The sequence below is a fragment of the Belonocnema kinseyi genome, chromosome 7, assembly GCF_010883055.1.
Source record: "Belonocnema kinseyi isolate 2016_QV_RU_SX_M_011 chromosome 7, B_treatae_v1, whole genome shotgun sequence".
Lineage (NCBI taxonomy): Eukaryota > Metazoa > Arthropoda > Insecta > Hymenoptera > Cynipidae > Belonocnema > Belonocnema kinseyi.
This window is the reverse complement of record NC_046663.1, coordinates 18,076,993-18,097,845: the sequence shown is the minus strand read 5'-3', so window position 1 is coordinate 18,097,845 and position 20,853 is coordinate 18,076,993. Positions and strand designations below refer to the sequence as shown.

General features: G+C 26.1%; 1 protein-coding gene across 1 annotated transcript in view; it reads right to left on the bottom strand.

The window, feature by feature from the left end:
• The window catches only part of LOC117176940 (epithelial discoidin domain-containing receptor 1-like), a 231,581-nt gene that overhangs the window by 9,838 nt on the left and 200,890 nt on the right, over window positions 1–20,853 (bottom strand). Inside the window, exons 9-13 of the mRNA XM_033367344.1 lie at window positions 20,244–20,431; window positions 16,885–17,053; window positions 12,034–12,275; window positions 6,521–6,658; window positions 241–551 (exon numbers count right to left, since the gene is read on the bottom strand). Coding sequence (XP_033223235.1) covers window positions 241–551; window positions 6,521–6,658; window positions 12,034–12,275; window positions 16,885–17,053; window positions 20,244–20,431 — 1,048 coding nt within the window. The remainder of the gene's footprint in view (window positions 1–240; window positions 552–6,520; window positions 6,659–12,033; window positions 12,276–16,884; window positions 17,054–20,243; window positions 20,432–20,853) is intronic.

The following is a 20,853-nucleotide window of genomic DNA, read 5'->3' as shown; positions in this document are numbered from 1 at the left end:
AGTCTAAAAAAAATTTTAAATGTCGCTTTGAATTATTTGTTGAATATTTTATATATTATATAAATAGTAAATGTTTCACCTGTTAATCATCAATAAAATTACAATAAAATAAAATTGCTCATCAAAATAAAAAATATATTTAATTACTTAAAAATTTCTAGGGTCGGGGGGGGGGGGGGGGGGGGTTTCTAGGGAGCTTTTAGATAGAAAGTTGCTTGAAGTTGGTGATATTGAAATTACCTGAGGAAATTGAGACTGCAATTTGGTCTCTGTGTGGCAGTGAGGGGCTCACTGTATTGTAAATAATGAGCAAGATCGCCAAGCTCCGTGTATTCGATTATCGTCCAGGGTGTTGGTTCTGCTGTGCACACACCAAGAACGCGCGCTACATTTGGATCAGAGAGAGCCGACAGAAATCGTACTTCCCTCATGGCATCAGAGGAATTAGCGCTCTTGGCATCCTTATTGGAAGAAGGTACTCGAGCTACAACTAGTCTTAAAGCTTCGCTCTCTTTAATTTCACCTGGACTCGCTGCTGCACAAACTATCACCTAAAAAAGAGAATTTTTAACAAAAATCCCCGATTTTAAATTAATAATAATAATTATTTTATAGCGCTTGTTCAGTAGGCTGCACAGTGGTCTGGAATAGGAATTTACTGTTCATAATCGCCCACAGGTCGTATTTCTTAACCGCTTTAAAGTTGTTTTTTAGAAATGCTCAGCAAGTAATTTTTAAAAGAATTTTGGTTTGCTTGTTTTTAATTTTTTTACAGAGCAACAATATATAAACAAATATAGTGACAAAATTGACCATTTTAGCTTTGTGAATATTTATCTTGAAAAAATATAGATGGAAACTCACTATCAGCCGGAATTATTGCACATGCATTCATAGACCATAATTTATTTGTATAATATTCAACTTAATTATTATAAACAATTTTTATAAACAAATTCTTTATAAACGAGTTTTTTTCATAGCTGAATTGGTTTTTCTGAACAAAAGTGATTCACAATTGTCTTTAAAGCCATTTATATACTTTAAGCTTTATCAAACATTAACAATATAGATTGTTTATAACAATTTAGTTAAACAAGTCTCTTAATCGGCCGTTCCCTCGTAGAAAAAAATGTTTTTTTCTTAAATAATTATTAGAGTGACATTTATTGCGGTGACTAACCAACGAAATTGAATAAAGAATAATTTATATGATTGTTATAAACAATTTTTTTAACATAACTATGATTTATTTTTTTTACATGCAAAAAGGACGGTTTCCCCCTGAAATTATCCGACAATAAACTAATAGTGTTTCCAAAATTGGATATGGGACATTAAATAATAATTTGCGTAATTGTTAATAACAATTTCTGTAGGAAACTGTCCATAGCAATAACGCTGTACTTGCGTTTTTAAAAGTCACCAATCTTTCATTTATTTTATGAAACTTCCTGAAAAATAAATGAACAAATAAGATTATCACAAAAATGATTGAATAAAAAATAACTTTTTTCTACGACCAACCGCAGATTGTCAGGCATTGTTTTAAAATTGTTATTAACAATTACACAAATTATTATTTAATGTCACATATCCAATTTTGGAATCACTGTTCGTTTATTGTGGTATAATTTCAGTGGAAAACCGTCCTTTTTGCATGTAAAAAAATAAATCATAGTTTTGTTAAAAAAATTGTTTATAACAATCATATTATTTAATTTTGTTGGTTAGTCACCGCGATAAATGTCACTCTAATAATTATTGAAGAAAAAAACATTTTTTTCGACGAGGAAGCGGCCACTTAGGAGACTTGTTCAACTAAATTGTTATAAACAATCTATATTGTTTATGTTTGATTAAGCTTAAAGTATATAAATGGCTTTAAAGACAATTGTGAATCACTTTTGTTCAGAAAAATCAATTCAGCTATAAGAAAAACTCGTTTATAAAGAATTTGTTTATATAAATGTTTATAAAAACAATAGTTGTTAACTTATGCTAATTTTTTTGTCACAAATAATGACTCTTATGAAAAATATTAGCAACTAGCGTGAAATAAACGATTTTTTCTATGATAAAAAAAACACTAATAAAAATTTGTCTATGAAGATTGTTTATAATAATTAAGTTGAATATTATTAAAATTAATTATGTTCTATGAATGAATTTGCAATAATTCCGGCTGATAGTGAGTTTTTATCTGTATTTTTTCTTGAGGTAAAAATTCACAAAGCTAAAATGGTCAATTTTGTCACTATATTTGTTTATATATTGTTATTCTGTGAAAAAAATTTTAAAAAAGCAAACCAAAATTCTCTTAAAAATTAATTGCAGAGCATTTCTAAAAAAAAAACTTTAAAATCGGTTAAGAAATATGACCTGTGGGTGATTATGAACAGTAAATTCCTATCCCAGACCACTGTGGGCTGGTCCAAAAATGCATGGCAAAATTTTTTGTACGCTAGAGGGCAATGACCCCCTCCCCCCATTTTATTCCAAATCCGAAAAAAGAAATTCCATAATTTTATTTATTGTTTTATTTTTTTATCTTAACAGGCGCCTTAAAACCAAAAATGTCAATTCTTCATGAAGTCGACCTTTTGAATACTATATTCTCGTATTTTATTACTCAAAATTATTAATATTGGTCTAGTGGAATATTTATTAACATTAGTTCATGATTTTCAATTTTTTAAACATGTTTAAATAATTTTCGTATAAAAATAATTAATATTTCTTTAGTGGAATATTTAATAACATTGTTTGATACATTTTGTTGTTGAATTTTTTTAAAAATAAAAATCATTATTACAAAAGAATTTTTTAAACAAATGGAATTTGTTTACATAATGAAAAGTTAATGGAATAATATTGATAAGTATTTCAATAGACCTACATTAATAATTTTCATGTAATAAAAATTCGAAACGAAAATATTTAAACATTTGTTTGAGTTCCATTTTTTTAATAATTGAAAATTAATGACCTAATATTAATAAATATTCCACTAGACCAATAGCTATTGGTCTAGTGGAAATATTCCACTAAATTAATAGTTATAATTTCAAGGGAAAAATAATTGTGAAACAAAATTATTTGAACAAATTCCATTTATTTAAATAATAAAAAATTAATTAAGCAATGATAATAAATATTCCACTTGACCAATATTAATAATTTTAAGTACAAAAAATACGAAAATACAGTGTTCGAAAGCAATAATTTTTTAAGAAGAAGCAAATAAAATAAAATTTACTTAGACGAATTCCATTTTTTCAAACAATAATAATTCAATAAACCAATGTTATTAAATATTCCACTAGATTAATAGTTATAATTTTAAGGGAAAATAATTACGAAACAAAATTATTTAAACAAATTCCATTTATTTAAATAATAAAAAATTAATTAAGCAATGATAATAAATATTCCACTAGACCAATATTAATAATTTTAAGTACAAAAAATACGAAAATACAGTGTTCAAAGGGTCGACTTTATGAAGAATTGACATTTTTTTGTTTTCAGGGTAGTTTTCAGGTACTCGTAGGGGTGTGTTAGGGGTGTCAAACAAATATGTCTGATACATGAAATTTTTCGGTGGATATTTCTCTACTGGCCCCCATACTTTCCCGTCACATTTTTTCAAACCCTAATAAATTATTCTGAAAACTAAAAAAAGTGATTTTTCCCAATGCATTTTACATTTTCGGTTTATTCGGTTTAATTTTTTCTCGTCTTCAACTTTCCTTTTCAAGGTTTCGTACCGGAAAACCGGAAAATGGTTTTCGAAACCGGAAAATGGTGTGAAGTGAGTGCAGTAGGGGAAATGAAGGGATAAATGGGGAGGGGAAGTTGAGATCTTAAAGGGAGAGGAAGTATGAAAATTATGGGGAAATAGTGGAAGGTAAAAAGAAGAAAAGGAGGGGAAGTTCGGGGTAAGGCTGTGAGAGAGAAAGTAGAGAAAGTACTGCGAAAGAAGGGGAGTGAAAGTAGGAGAAGTGACGAAAATGAGGAAAGGTTGAGTAGAAGAATTGAGAGGGAATGATAAGAGGGGGCGTATGATAAGTGAGGAAAAATAAAGGATCTTTTGGATCTTTTTGCTTGAAAATTAAACTATTAGGATAACAGAAATTTGTTTTTGGTTTAAAAAATACATTTTTATGTTAACAATGTTGCTATTTCATTTTTGTTAAAAAATTACGTTTTTTGTTATAAAGTGTATATTATTTAGTTGAAAATTCAACCATTAATCTTTTTGGATCCGATTGTAACTATTTTGTTGATACCTTGTTTTTTTTTGGTTGAACATTAACTTTTTTATCCGAAAATGCAACTAGTCCAGTTTTAGAAGAAAATTTAACTTTATAGTTGAAAGTTCGTCTTTTTAGTGCAAAATTAACTGTTTGAATTAAGTTGATATTTTTTAATTGAAGGGTTCAATATTGGCTTCTAAATTTGTTATTTTGTTTCTAAAAATTAATTTTTTTAATGGAATTAAAAATTCGATTCCTGGTTTGAAAAATAATTTTTTTAGTTGAAAATTCAATTATATGGTTAAAAATTCATGTACTTTGTTGAAAAGTGTACTTTTTTTAGCAGAAAATAAAATCTCAAATTTTTCTTGTTTGTTTTAATATGTATCTTCCAAATTAAAAATTTATCAATATATTTTTAAAAATAATGTATTTTGTTGAAAATTCGTCATTTTGTTACAAATTAATATTTTTGGTTAAAATGTAACTTCCCAGTTGAAACTTGAACTTTTTTGTCGTAGATTAATTTTTTTTGCAAATTTTATCATTTTCGTTGGAAATTCATTCTTTTGGATCGAAATATAACAATTCTGTTGAAAATTGGTTTTTTAAAATTCAAAATTAATTTTTTTAACTATAAATTTATCGATCTGATGTTTGTTTGAATATTTTTGTTTTAATCGCAAAATCAGCTACTTCGTTGAAAGCTGAACTACTTATTAGGAACTAAATTCTTTCGTTGAAAATTAAACTATTAGATTAAAAATGTATTTTATTTTGGCTAAAAAATAATTTTTTAAGCTAAAAATCTAAATATTTCATTTTTTAATGAAATTTAAGTTTTCTGTTTTAAAGTAAATCTATTTTAATTCATAATTTAACAATAACTATTTTAGGTTGAAAATGCAACTATTTTTTGGGAAACTCTTTTTTTGTTTGCAAGTTAACTTTTTAAACTAAAAATGTAACTGGTCCAGTTTTCGACGAAAATTAATCTTTTTTAGTTGAAAATCGTTTTTTTCGTTAAAAATTTTATTTTTTTGACTAAAAATTAATTTTTAATTTGAAATTTTGACTACTAGATTTTTGGTTTGGAAAATAATCTTTTTTAGTAATAAATTTAACTATACGGTTAGAAATTCATGTATGTTGTTGAAAACTTTACTTTTTTGTAGAAAATAAATCTTTTTTGTTAAAAGTTTATATTTTTTGTTGGAAAATTGACTAGTTGGTTAAAAATTCACCAACTTTGTTGAAAATGCACTATTTTAACTGAAGATGTTGGGAATTTTAAGTGTTTTAAATTGAATTTGATAATGCATCCGCATTAATTTTATTTAAGAGTATTTCCATATTTTCATGTAAAATCTTCGTAAAAACCTTGGAGAGGGTCGAGAACATACAAAGGATGTATAGTCCGACTTTTAAAACATTTTAAGCATCGTTTTAGGAACTGGGAATAGAATGGGAGAGTAGGAAAAGGGATGGTAGAAGGTGATCAAGGAGAAAAGGAGAAGGATAAAGTGATGAGACGTGTAGTAAAACGGTGAAATTGATAAGAAAAGGAGGGAACATAAGATGGGAGGAAAAGGGAGAAAAATAAGGGAGATGAGATAAGGGAATGGTGTGAGGAGAAATTAGTGGAAGGGAGAAGGTAAGGATGAGAGTGTCAGAGCGAGAAGGTGAGTGAAGAGGAAGGGGAAGGAATAGAAACTGAGAGGAGAGCGGCGGAGAAGACGTGAAGCGTGACAAAAGGAGGTAAAGGACAGAAAAAGAAGGCAAGGTTAGGAGAAGGTAGGATAGTGGATCCGAAAGGAGAAGATACAATGTTAAGGAGGTGAAGAAGTGGCTGAAAGGTGAAGGGAGGAGCAGTTTCAGAGAGGGAAGGTGGACGATTGGAAAAGTGGAAGAGTAAGGAACCAAGGCAAAGGAGCGGGAATGGTGATAGGGTAATGTGAAACGGGTAGATGAGAGGAGGGGGAGAATTGGAAAGAAACGGAGAGAGTGAAGGGGAAAAGCGGATAATTGAATAAGAAGTAGGTGTTAGAGGGGTGGAGAACGGAGAGGAGGATGGAGATGGAGAGGGGGATAGACAGAGAAAGGGGAATGGGGGGAGAGATGGAGAAGGAAGAGGAGAGGGAGAGAGATAGGGAGATGAGGTATTTTCTTCAATAAAAATGGAAATAATGAAGCAGTTGCGATAAAATAAGATTGAAATGGATATTGTTATGAGCTGTTTTAAAAATGGTTCTGTTTCCTACCTCCCCAATGTGACTGGAGCCAAGTTTCTCCATTGTATGTAGACACTCGAGGGGTATGTTCTTAGGCTCTATCTCCTTACATTTGTATGGCTTATTCGTGCTAGGCGCAATATTCCAACTGACGACAGGTGCTGGTACCTGCAACTACAATTTAGTCGTATAAATATAAAGGCTTTGCGAAAGTGAGACTGTGTTGAACATGAGACGCTTAAGAATTCAGACCCGAGCACGCTTCTTCACTCAAATTTATAGCAATTTCGCTCCAAATCCTCTGCTAAGATATTTTCGAATTTCTTTATCTTGTTATATTTCCAGCCCTTAAAATTGAATTCTACTAAAGGATTCGGTAGCAAATGTTCAGAGCAAGGATTTTTGTCCGAAATTTTTATTACAAATTTAGTTTTTAGTTTTTAAACTGCAGATCTATGATTCGAAAGAAAATTATCTAAAAAATGGACGTTTTTTATTTCAGTTATTTATTTAATTAATCAAGCAAGAAAAAGTTTTCTAATTTTGTAATTTTTAAAAGAACATTGTGATCTATATCTCGGAAAACAAAATTTTCAAAAGAATTATACTTTTAACTTAGGAGAAAAATTTCCAAGAAAAATTAAAATTCCGACTTTAAATAGTGCGCTTTTAAAAATAATTCTAATTTTAATTATAAACTGGAAATTTTTGGAAAAAATTATAATCCTGATTTGAAACTGAAATGACCGGAAATTAAAATCATCCGTCAGGTAGAGACAAGGGTGGCTTACAAATAAATTGGAAATTTTTTTCGTTCTGCTGGGGAACAACATCCAACCCTCATTCTTGTATTTTATGAGAAAAATCTTTTAAACAAAAATAATATTATAAATAACACTATTTTCTATATAAAGATATAAAATATACAAAAACGTAGTGCAGATCAAGAATTAAAAAAAGCGAACTTTCTTGATATATTACAATCGAATACTGTGATAAAATTATTATAAATTATTTGAACATCTGGCGTTTGTTAAAACAAATAAAAATACATCAAATTGAATGAAAAGCAAACCTAGATTATCATTCTGTCAGAAAATTAGATGTTTTGACCAAAAAATTTAAACGATAGAAATTTCAGTAATTTGTTTAAGCACTTAAAAATTCTTTACAAATTTTGATAAATATTCGATTTGACCTACAATAATAATTAATAAAAAAAAGTAAATGAAATCTCAAAAATTGTAACAACATGTTCACAAACAAGTAGAGCAGTACTGAAATGAAAATTGCAAAACAAATTGAACTTTTTTTTTTCGTATTTGGAAACGAATTTTTAGAGTACCATCCAGAAGTATGAGAACACTTAAAAAAACTACCAATTAAAAACATGCATTCACTTCTCACAGGTTATTTCTGGAACAAAATAAATTCAAATAATTTTTGAAAAAGTATTCGAAAGGTTATTAAATTTCGCGTCGATAAAGCTATATTTGAAGTATTTTTGAAGAATCGAGACATAAAAAGGACGCAAAAAAAAATCCATCTAATGTCTGATTTTTTCTATTTTCATCATTCTAATTCAACTCTTGGAAAATTTAGAAAAATAATGGTTATCATTCAATTATAAAAATATAATTATTGTGAAATATTAAAAATTAATATTATAATTAATAATTTTTTATTTCTTAACTTTTTAAATTGAATATTCTTCAATTTTGAAAGATTTTTAATTCAACGTTTTGCAATTTTTAAGAGTTACAATTCCGAATTTTTGAATGTGAAAAATTTGGAATTACAAATTATTAAATTTTTAAAATTCGTATTTTAGAGGTATGCAATTTGGAATATTTGTTTGGAATAGTTAAAGATTAATAACTTACGATGGAAAATTCTTCAATTTAAACGATTTAGGATTGGAAGCTCTTCAATTTTGAAGATTTACAATCGAAAGCTCTTCACATGTTTTCAATTTTAAAAGATTTTCACCTCAAAATTAAGCGATATTTAAGAATTAAAATCGAAATTTATTAGTTTTTAAGATTTATATTTTCAATTTATGTAATTTTTAATATTTTGTCAAATATTTAATTCAATTTTTAAGATTTAAAATTTACCATTTTTAACAGTTTTTTCAATATGTAATTTACTTTTGAAAATTTGTAACGAAAAAATTAAAAATTTAAAATATTTGCAATTTAAAACTCCTCGACTTTTAAGATTTAAAATGGAAATCTCTTTAATTTTGAAAAATATATAAATCGCAATTCTCAAATTCTAATGATTTTGAAAATCAAAACTGAAGTGTTTAAAATTTTTAATCTTAGATACTAATAAAATAAAGAATGTAAATCATAAGAAATGAATAATTTTAAATTGTGAAATAATAAAAATTTAAATTTTCACAATTTTTAAGAGTTATCATTCAAATATCTTTAACAGTTCTGTAATTTTTAATATATTTTTTATAGTTTAATTTGAAAGATTAACTACTAAAAATTCTTTAACATTAACAACTTTTAATTTCAAATTTGTCAATTTTTATTATATAAAACTCAAGATATTATAAACAATTCTTTTATTTTTTAATCTGTTTTTTAATGCAGTTTTAAAGGGAATCGAACGTTCTCTTTTATCGGTAATATGGATAAGAATGCTACCACTATTGTTAAATTTTATAAATATTAAATAATACAAAATTCTTGGTTTTTAGCGAAAATAATAACTTTCGTTTATTAAATTCACATTAATTTCGAATTTATTAAGTATCAGCGAAACTCGAAATTATTGACTTGTAATGAAAAACTCTTCTACATACTTGGATTATGATCACAGAGTTTTGCAAAAAGAAGAAACTTATTACAAAAAACATTTTTTAAATTTGAAGCCTAAACAAATTATACTATGTTTTACATACATGTAAATATTAAATAATAAATTAAATCAATTGGTAATTTCTTTTGAATGTTTAAAATTATTCTGCTGTTTCTACTTTGAAAAAATGGAAATATTTAAAAACATTATTTTTTACCTATTTCATTTTTCAACAATATAACTTTTGTACATAAAATGTTCCTATTGAAATATAAAGAAAGATAAAAATCCTCTTTTCACGCCTGTCGTCTTTTTTGTTGTCTCTAATATTACTTTTTTAAAATTATTTTTGATTTCTTCATTATTATTGATTTTTGTATTATCATTGATTTTTTTATTCTAGCGTATTAGAAAGAGAGCATTGTGGTTTCGTTGCTGTTTCTGCCTGTTCGAATATTTTTTTATTTTATTTATTATTATTTTTTAGGAAAGTTTATTTTTATTTTGATTGGTAATAATTATTTTAAAAAACCAAAGAAATTATAAAAGAAACAGGATTTGGTTGGTTTTGTTTCACGAATTTATGACGACATTTCTTGAAAATTTTTTACTGTAAACATTAGTTTTCAATCAAAAAAAAAAAAAAAAAAAAAAAAAAAAAATTCGAACAAAATACTTAAATTTTTAACTAACAAGATTAATTTTCTTATGAAAAAGACGAATTTCATTAACTCATTAAATTTAATGAATTCCCTGAATTTCGTGAAATCCGTGGATTCCACGATTTCCTTGCATTACGAGAATTAATTCAATTCCGTGAATTGATTCAATTTCGTGAATTCTATGAATTTCCTAAATTCCTTGAATTTTGTAATTTCGACGAATTTCTTAAATTCCGTAAATTGCGTGAATTTCATGATTTTTTAAATTTATTGAATTTTTCGAATTCCGTAAATTCTGCGAATTCATTGATTTCTTTGAATTCCGCGAATTCCGAAAATTCTGTGAATTTTTCGTATTCCGTCAATTCCGGAAATTCAATGAATTCCTCAAAGTCTACTGATTTTGTGCATTTATGGAATTTCATGAATTCCTAGAGTTACGTGAATTCTTTGAATTGCGTAAATTTCTTGATTTTCATGAATTCTGTTTGTTTCGTGAATTCCTTGTATTTCTAAATTCCACGAAGTTCGTGAAATCCTCGAAGTTCGTGAAATCCTCGAATTTTGTTCATTTCTGGAATTTCATGAAATCCTAGAGTTGCTTAAATTCTTTGGATTCTGTAAATTCCTTGAATTTCGTGAATTCATAGATTTTCATGAATTTTTTGATTCCTTGAATTCCTAATTTCCTTGAATCCCGTAAATTAAATGAATTTCTTTAATTCTGTAAATTGCGTGAATTCCCTGATTCTTTTAATTTATTGAATTTTTTGAATTACGTAAATTCCGTGAATTTATTGATTTCGTTGAATTCCGCAAATTCCAAGAATTCTGTGAATATCTCGTATTCCGTAAATTTCGGGAATTCAATGAATTCCTCGACGTCCACGGATTTTGTGCATTTATGGAATTTCATGAATTCCTAGAGTTACGTGAATTCTTTGAATTGCGTATATTAATTGATTTTTATGAATTATTTTTGTTCCGTGAATTCCTTGTATTTCTAAATTCCACGAATTTCGTGATATCCTCGAATTTCGTTCATTTGTGGAATTTCATGAACTCCTAGAGTTACTTGAATTCTTCAAATTCCTTGAATTTCGTGAATTCATAGATTTTCAGGAATTTTTTAGATTCCTTGAATTCCCAATTTCCTTGATTTCCGTGAATTAAATGAATTGCTTGAATTCCGTAAATTTCGTGAATTCCCTGATTCTTTTAATTTATTGAATTTTTTGAATTACGTAAATTCCGTGAATTTATTGATTTCGTTGAATTCCGCGAATTCCAAGAATTTTGTGAATTTCTGGAATTCCATAAATTTCACGAACTCTATAAATTCCGGGGATTCCATGAATTCCTCGAACTTCAAGGATTGTGTGACTTCCTTGATTTTCATGAATACTTTCGATTCCGTGAATTCCTTGAATTTCTAAATTCTATCAATTTCGTGAATTCCTCGAATTTCTAAATTCCGTGAGTTCCGTGAATTAATTGAATTTCTTGAACTTTTTAAGTTTTCTAAGTTTCTAAATCCGCGAATTCCGGGCGTTACACAAATTCAGTTAATTCCTTGAATTCGGTAATTCTGTTAATTCCGCGAATTCTTCAAATTCCCTAAATTCGCTGAATTCCACAAATTCTTTGAAATCTGTGAATTTTGTGAAGTCCGCAAATTCCATGAATTCTGTAAATTTCTTAAATTCCGAGAATTTCATGATTTTTTTTTAATCTCGTGAATTCCTTTTATTCTGTGCATATCCAAAATTCATCGAATTCCGTGAATTCTCTCTCTCTCTCTCTCTCTCTCTATATATATATATATATATATATATATATATCATGAAATCCGCGAATTTCGGGCGTTACACGAATTCAGTTAATTCCTTGAATTCGGTAATTCTGTTAATTCCACGAATTCTTCAAATTCTGTGAAATCCTTGAATTCCATAAATACGCGCGTAATGCACTATCCTGGAGTGGTTGACTCCCTTATTTAAAATTTCAACAACTGATTTTTCCGTGTAGTACCTTCTACCATTTAATTATTAGAGAAAAAAAACTTACTTTGTGCTTTTCTTTTGGTGCGGTGTGCCATCGTTTAGAGCGCCCATAATCGACGTCTCTGTGACGAATGTTTAAATTAATAGCAGTGGGTCGGGCTGGAGAACAATTGTAAGTTTGAAGAGTTCGGTAGTGTTGAGACTGCCGAACTGGAGAGTCAGCAGACGAGGATGAACATTCGGATTTTGATTTCAAACGGACATTCACGTCCGGGCTGTCCAGATTATTCAGTTTTTGAGGAGAGTCTGTGAAGATAATTTTTTTTTTGAATGGAAGGAAAGTTTACAAAATTCCTAGTTGAATGAATTCTGATGTAGATATTTCTTACTTGTTGAAGCAAATATATCATGATAATAAAAGCTCCTCAAATTTAAAAAGTAAAACTTTCCTTTGATCGATTTTAAATAATCACCCTAATCGAAAATTGTAAAATTAAGACAAACATATTTCAAAATTCCATAAATTTTAATTACAATTTTTTTTTCGATTCGTTTTTAAAGAATGTTCTTAAAGCACCTACGACTTGGACGATTACATTCTTATTACGAAACTCAAATATATTAAAAACAACGCTTCAAACTTACGAGTCTCTTAAAAACAAAAACCGCATGTATTAAAAAAAATGTTTTGTACATTTTTTTGAAAATTTAAAAATGCTGTAAAGTATGTAACTTTTTTGATTTTTCTCGAATTTAAAAATGCCATGAGGATAATTTTCAAATATTTTTGCAGTGTACCAGAAAACTTGACAAAAATTTGTTAAATTCATGAAAAAAATTTTATTCAAAATTTGAAATAGCTCTAACATTTGGAATTTTCGTCCAATCAAAAAATAACTGGGATAGTTTCTAAATATACTTAATAGCTAATGGAGAGTTTGAATGAAATTTCCTAATCTACCCGAAAAATATTTGTTCCCATTTTTCTGAATATTTTCAAAATTTTCAAAATTATATAGCTCTTCTAATTTTCATCGAGATTGAACCTTTTATTTTGATAATTTGCAAGTCTTCTACCCATCTATAAGAAACTTTGACGAGAATTTCTAAAATTTAAGAAAAAATTCAAATTTGGAAAATGCCGTAAATTTTTTTATTTTTGTTGAAAACATCTGCTTAACGAACTAAACCTTCATTTTGGGAACCTTAAGAAGTGTATGAAAGGCTGACTTGGTTGGATAATTCCTTCAAAAGTTAACGTGGCTAAAACATTCAGGTAACCATACATACAAACAGTAATGGACAGACATACAGACATACATACAGACATACATACAGACATACATACATACAGACATACAGACATACATACATAAATACATAAGACAGACATACATACACACATGCATACATACAGACATATAGACATACATACAGACATACAGACATACATACAGAAATACATAAGACAGACATACATACACACGGGCATACATACAGACATACAGACAGACAGACATACATGCAGACATACAGGTATACATTCAGACACAGAGACATACACACATACATGCATAAATACAGACATACATGCATGCAGGATGCATGCAGACATAAAGGCATACATACGGACATGCTCATCTACATACAAACATACATGCATACAGACATACACACATGAGACAGACATACCGACAGACATACATACATAAATACAGATATTCATACAGATATACAGACATGCACACAGGCAGACATACAGATATACAGAAATGCATACAGACATCCATACAGACATACATATAGACATAATGATAGGCATATAGACAGACATACAGACAGATATACAAACAGACACCGATAAAATTTTATGATTTTTGGATTCTGTGCGTGCCCAAACGTAAGATAAATACGCACTTTTTTCATAAGGTGTAAAAAAAAGACTCGCTGATTCCATCTCATATTTCTGATAGTACTATAAATTCAAGTTATCTAACATGCATTAACAAAAATTTTTAAACTTCAAAATGGCTTGAGTGTTTTGTATTTTTTTGTACAAATTTTATTACCGGAGTAAATTATGTAAAATTTATGCTAAAGACGTATTTTTTTTAACTTACTTAACATATTAATATGATGTTGAAACGATTAAGAAGGTTTAGAAGTATAAAAATTCTAAGATAATTTTAAATTTCAAAAGATTTTAAAAAATTGAAAACAGAATTTAGTTTTCTAATGACTTTGAAAAAAATGTTGAAAATATGTAAAACAAAAAATTTAAAATATTTTTTTAAAATTAAAAAGATTTCTAATAATATAAAAAAAAACCTAGAGCTTTTTAAGAAAGCTTTTTAATTTTGAAATATTTTCACAAACTTTTGAAACAATTTACATATTTTCAAAACATAGTAAGATCATTTTGAAACAGTTTAGAAGGCTTAAAAGTTTAAAAAAATTCTAAGATAATTTTTAATATCTTAAGATTTAAAAAAATTTTAAACAAAATGTAACTTTCTAAAGATTAAAAAAATGAAGAAGCTTTTAAAGAATGTTTTAAGATTTTAATAAAATAAAAAAAATTTCCTATGATTCCATGGAAAATAACAAATGATTTGTTATTTCAAAAACTTAAAATAGAAGCTTTTAAAAAATGTTTTAAGATTTTGAGAAAATAGAAAAAAGTTTCTTATGATTGCTGGGAAAATATCAAATGATTTCTTATTTTAAAAACATTAAATTTTGCAGGAAAATACGAAAAAAATTTTAAACATATATTTTTTTAATACCAAAGATTTCTAAGATGTCAAAAAAAAAAACCTAGAGCATTTTAAAAGAGCTTTTTAATTTTGAAACATCTTTACAAATTTTTAAAAAAACTTACATACTTTCAAAAGATAATCAGATGTTTTTTCTAAGATTCAAAAGATTTCTAAGAATGTCAAAAAAACCTAGAGCATTTTAAGAGAGCTTTTTAATTTTGAAACATTTTTGCAAATTTAAAAAAAAAATTACATACATTCAAAAAATAATCAGATGTTTTTTTAAAAATTCAAAAGATTTCCAAGAACTTCAAAAAAACCTGGAACATTTCAAGAGAGCTTTTTAATTTTTATACACTTTTACAAATTTTTGAAACAATTTACCTACTTTCAAAATATATTAAGATCATTTTGAATTATTTAAGAAGGTTTAGAAATTTAAAAAAATTCTAAGATCATTTTTAATTTCATAAGATTTAAAAAAAATTTTAAATAAACCGAAGTTTCTAAATATTTTTAACAAAAAATTCAGAAGCTTTCAAATAATGTTTTAAGATTTTAAAAAATAGAAAAAAGTTTGTTATAATTGCTGGGAAAATATCAAATGATTTCTTATTTTAAAAACATTGAATTTTTCAGGAAAACACGAAAAAATTTTAAAATATTTTTTTTTAATTCCAAAGATTTCTAAGAATGTCAAAAAAAACCTGGAGAATTTTAAGAGAGCTTTTTAATTTTGATACACTTTTACAAATTTTTGAAACAATTTACCTACTTCCAAAATATATTAAGATAATTTTGAATTAGGCAAGAAGGTTAAGAAATTTAAAAAAATTCTAAGATCATTTTTAATTTCATAAGATTTAGAAATTTTTTAAAATAAGCCTAAGTTTCTAAATATTTTTAACAAAAAATTCAGAAGCTTTCAAATAATGTTTCAAGATTTTAAAAAAATAGAAAAAAGTATCTTATGATTGCTGAGAAAATATCAAATGATTTCTTATTTTGAAAACATTAAATTATGCAGGAAAATAAGAAAGAATTTTAAAATATATTTTTTTAATTCCAAAGATCTCTAAGATGTCAATAAAAACCTAGAGCATTTTGAGGGAGCTTTTTAATTTTGAAACATTTTTACAAATTTTTAAAACAATTTACATACTTTCAAAAGATAATCAGATGTTTGTTTAAAAATTCAAAAGATTTCTAAGAATGTCAAAAAAACCTGGATTATTTTAAAAATTCTAAGATCATTTTTAATTTCATAAGATTTAAAATTTAAAAAAAAACCTAAGTTTCTGATTATTTTTAACATAAAATTCTGAAGCTTTCAAATAATGTTTCAAGATTTAAAAAAATAGAAAAAAGTTTCTTATGATTGCTGGAAAAATATCAAATGATTTCTTATTTAAAAATATTAAATTATACAGGAAAATAAGAAAGAATTTTAAAATATATTTTTTTAGTACCAAACATTTCTAAGATGTCAAAAAAAACCTAGAGCATTTTAAAAGAACTTTTTAATTTTGAAACATTTAAAACAATTTTTAAAACAATTTACATACTTTCAAAAGTGATAATGTTTTGAAAGCATGTAAAAATAAAAAATGTAATAAATAAAAATAAAATAAATAAAAAATGTAAAAAAAAGCATGTTTTAAAAATTTGTAAAAATGTTTCAAAATTAAAAAGCTCTCTTAAAATGCTCTAGGTTTTTTTTTGACATTCTTAGAAATCTTTGCAATTAAAAAAAATATTAAAAATTTTTTTTCGTATTTTCCTGCAAAATTTAATGTTTTTAAAATAAGAAATCATTTGATATTTTCCCAGCAACCATAAGAAACTTTTTTCTACTTTCAAAATATATGAAGGTGATTTTGAATTTGTTAAGAAGGTTTAAAAGTTTAAAAAAAGTCTAAGATCAGTTTTAATTTCAAAATATTAAAAAAATTTTTACCCAAAATGTAAATTTCTAAAGATTTGGAACAAAAAATTAAGAAGCTTTTAAAGAATTTTAAGAAAATAGAAAAAAATATCCTATTTTTTGGAATCTGTAACTGGTGGTTCAGTAACGAGGTGGAAGCGGATTTAAGTGATAATTTTCTATCATGAAGAGATGCAATTTTCTTGTTCATTAAACTCTGGCGAGTACGTACCAGAATTTGCCACAACCGCGTAAGTAGACTTGTACTGTGAATCTACCAGCGGAGAATTAAACTGCTCCATAGTCAGTGGTTCGTGCATGCTAAAGTCCTCCGGAACATCTGGAGAGACCTGTGCATTGTTGTTTAACATTCCTCCCGGGGCCAAATTCAGAAGGAAGTCCTGAGGAATTCAATTTCAGTTTTAATACGATTTTCATATAATTTAATCTGTTTATTAATTATGAAATTTTTTCGAAAAATACCTTTAAATCTAAATTAAAGTTGCTGACTGCTAAATTTGACCAAGATTGTTTAAAAAATCCTTTTCTGTTTTCAGTTCGTTCTTTTGAAATTTCAGGACTTTTGTAAATCACAATTTCCAAATAACGAATTTTTAAATTAAAGATATTTAAATGAGATTAGAATCTAATTTAAAATCCTATTTAACGTTTAATAATCAAATTAATGTGCAGAACTCTAAGAAGGATTTTTTTTTTCATTTTTAGGAGAAAAAAGGGTTTTTTTCTTGATCTTTTTTCAAATTTCAACACGAACATTTTATGGTGGTTGTCAAAATTTGGTGGTTGGATTCTTGGTTTTGTTTTTAGGAGTTATAAACCTTATCGCATTTTAAACATTTTTATGATAATTATAAAGGCGGAAATTCGGTTATTCACTTTTTGACCAAATGTTTTAAAATCAGAAAAGGATTCTATTATTAAGTATTTAGTTTAAAACGCTAATTTCAAGTTTTAAGGATTTAAAAATACACCAAAAAAGAATATGAGTGTTTTCAAGACCTTTTATCCAATTTTCCAGGATTTGCAAAAATTTGAAGATAACTGAATTATTTTAAAGGATATTTTGGAGTTTTTGAAGACTTAAAGACTCAAAAATAATAAAGATCTTGAGAAGATTTCAAAAAAAATTAAACAAAATGTAGATTTCTGAAGATTGCTAATAATAACTTTAGAAGCATTAAAAAATGTGTTAAAAGTCACAAGAAAATAAAACATTTGCGTAAGAGATTCCTAGAAAAATTTCGAATGATTTTTTATTTAGAAAAATTAAAATTGTTTACAGAAAATTACAGCGATTGCAAAAAGTTTCAAAACATTTCGAAAAAAAACCTGGAAGATCTGAAGCGATTTTTTTTTAAATTTAGAAGATATAAAAAATTTTTCAACAAATTAAAGATTTCAAAGGAATAATTTAGAAGCATTTTAAGCATTTTCAAACGTTACAAGGAAACAAAAAAAATTTGCTAAGATTACTTGGAAAATTTTTAATGATTTTTTATGCTGAAAATTTTTCATTTTTCAGGAAAATTTAAAGAGATTGAAGAATATTAAAAAAAAAATCAAAACATTTCTAAAAGTGGCGAAAAATGCCTATAACATTTATGAAGATTTGATGATAATAGAAAAAAAAGTTTCTAAGATTCCTTGAAAAATATCAAATGGTTTTTATTTTAAAAACCTCAATTTTTTTAGGCAAGTTGAAACAGATTTAAAAATATTTCAAAATATTCCAAAAAAATTAAAAATCTTAAAAAAAGTTGTTAAAAAAATGTGCATAATGCCGAAAAATATTAGGATCATTTTAAAAAAATTAAGAAGGTTTATAGGTATTTAAAAATATTAAAAAATAACTTGAATTTCTGAAAGAATTAATTAAATTTTAAACAAAATGAAGATTTTGGAAAAATAATTAATAAGATTTATAAGCATTTTTAAACGTTCCAACTAAATAAAAAAAAATTCCTAAGATTCCTTGGGAAATTGTAAATAATTATCTATTATTAGAAAATTTTAGAAAAAAGTCGCATCGTTTCAAAAGTTTTGCGACCATTCAAAAATATTAAGGAAGGTTTAGAAGTTTTAAAAAGATTTGAAAATAATAATAAAATTTTAAATATTAAATTTTTTCTAACAAAATCAAGATTTCTGAAAGTTTCGAACAAATAGTTTAGAAGCTCTTTAAGAATTTATAAGGGTAATTTATAAAGCTTCCTTAGAAAATATTAAATGATTTCTAATTTTGTAAAATAGAAATTTTCAAGGAAAATTGAAAGATTTAAAAAAATTATATCGGTTTTCTAAAAATGTCGAAAAAAGTGAAAAATTATACCCAACTTCTTAGTCTTGAAAGACTTTTAAAAATTCTAGGAAAAGTGTAAATAATTACAAATATATTAAGATTATTTTGAAATATATTACGAAAGATTAAAAGTTTTCAAAAATATTCAAGAATAATTCTGAAGTTAATAAGTTTTAAAAACAATCAAACCAAAATGTAGATTTCTGAGGATTTTGAAATAAAATTCTAAACCCTTGGTAGGATTTTAAAACGTTTGAAGAAAATAAATAAATTTTCGTAATATTCTTGGAAATTTTTTTTATATTTTGTTATTTTGAAAATTAATTTGAAATAATTGAAAAATATTTCCAAAATTTTAGAAGGAAAATCTGGAAAATTGTAAGGCAATTTGAACAAAAATCTAAATTCAACAAAAAATTAAAGTCAGCTTAAAATATAATTTGAAATTTTATAAGTATATAACTTTAAAAGTTAAAAAACCTTAAAAAATGAATAGTTGTTCCAACATTGTATTTTTTTTAATGGCTGAATAATCTTTTTTGGTAGCAAAATTAACTATTTGGTTAAAAATTTACTTTTTTTGCTGAATTTACCTGTTTTTAAATGAACGTGAAAATATTTCTAGTTGAAATATTATTTATTACATTTTTTACGGATAATTCATCATTTTGGTTGAAAATATTATATTACTAATTGCAAATGTAACTATTTTGTTAAAAATAAATGTATTTTATTAAATATTCTTTTTTTCACAGAAAATTAATCTTTTGGTTGAAAATTCATCTTTTTGCATGCAACTTAATTTGTTTTAGTTTAGGGTTGAACTCTTTGGTAAAAATTAAAATTTTTGGATGAATTCAACTGTTTTCAATCTAAAAATCAAATATTCTCTCATTGAAATATCTACATTTCCATTTTTCGTTGAGAATTAATCTTTTTAGTTGGAAATGAACTCTTCTCTCAAAATTTTGATTTGATATATCTTAAATCTTTCAAAGCCTTATTTAATTTTTTCGAAAATATTAGTGAAATTATATTTATATAACTTTAAAAATAAAAATAAAATAGAGTTGAAAAATTAATATTTATTCCATATTTTTATCGTGTATCCAGAGTTTTTTAATTCTTAAATTATAATTTAATTGACATTTTTTCTTTAAAAAATATTTGTGGCGTGAAATTCAACTATTTTGTAGAAATTTCACTCTTTTGTTAAATATTATAATTTTGATTAAAAGTTTATTTCAGTTAGAGAGTTAACTAGAACGTACCGGTAATTTTAGCTTCATGTTAATTGCAAATCCGAATGGATTCTTGAGCACGGTTGGTGAGCTTTGAAGCTTCTGTCGGCGATTAAGCAGTAAAATTATTACGAAAACCATCAACAGAATTAAAATAATTGCTGTTAAGACACCAATCAGTACTTCCACGTATTCTTGACCCTCTTCTCGAGCTGTTACTGAAAACGAAGTCATACAATTAATAGATATTAAATTTAAAAAGTACTATTAATTCACTATTAATAGCCTTACTAGCAGACCCGGCCACACGTTGCTGTGGCTCAGTTATAATACCTTGAATTTATCTTATACTAAACTTGGCGCCATCTATTGGCTGCTTACCCAACCTAGATAACGTGAAATATTGAAGTGTCGGTCGACAAACTAACTTACACTGCCATCTATTAGAAACTTATGGACTAAACAAATAAAAACATTTAATTTGCAATGAAAAAATATTGAGGTAATTAAATGAGATGAAAAGTATCCTATCCTTTAAGTTGGACCAAATTACACACAGTATGCAAAATTTCATCAAGATCAGTTAAGTAGTTTCGGAGTTTAGTGGCGACAAACATCGTGAAACGGGATTTATACATAT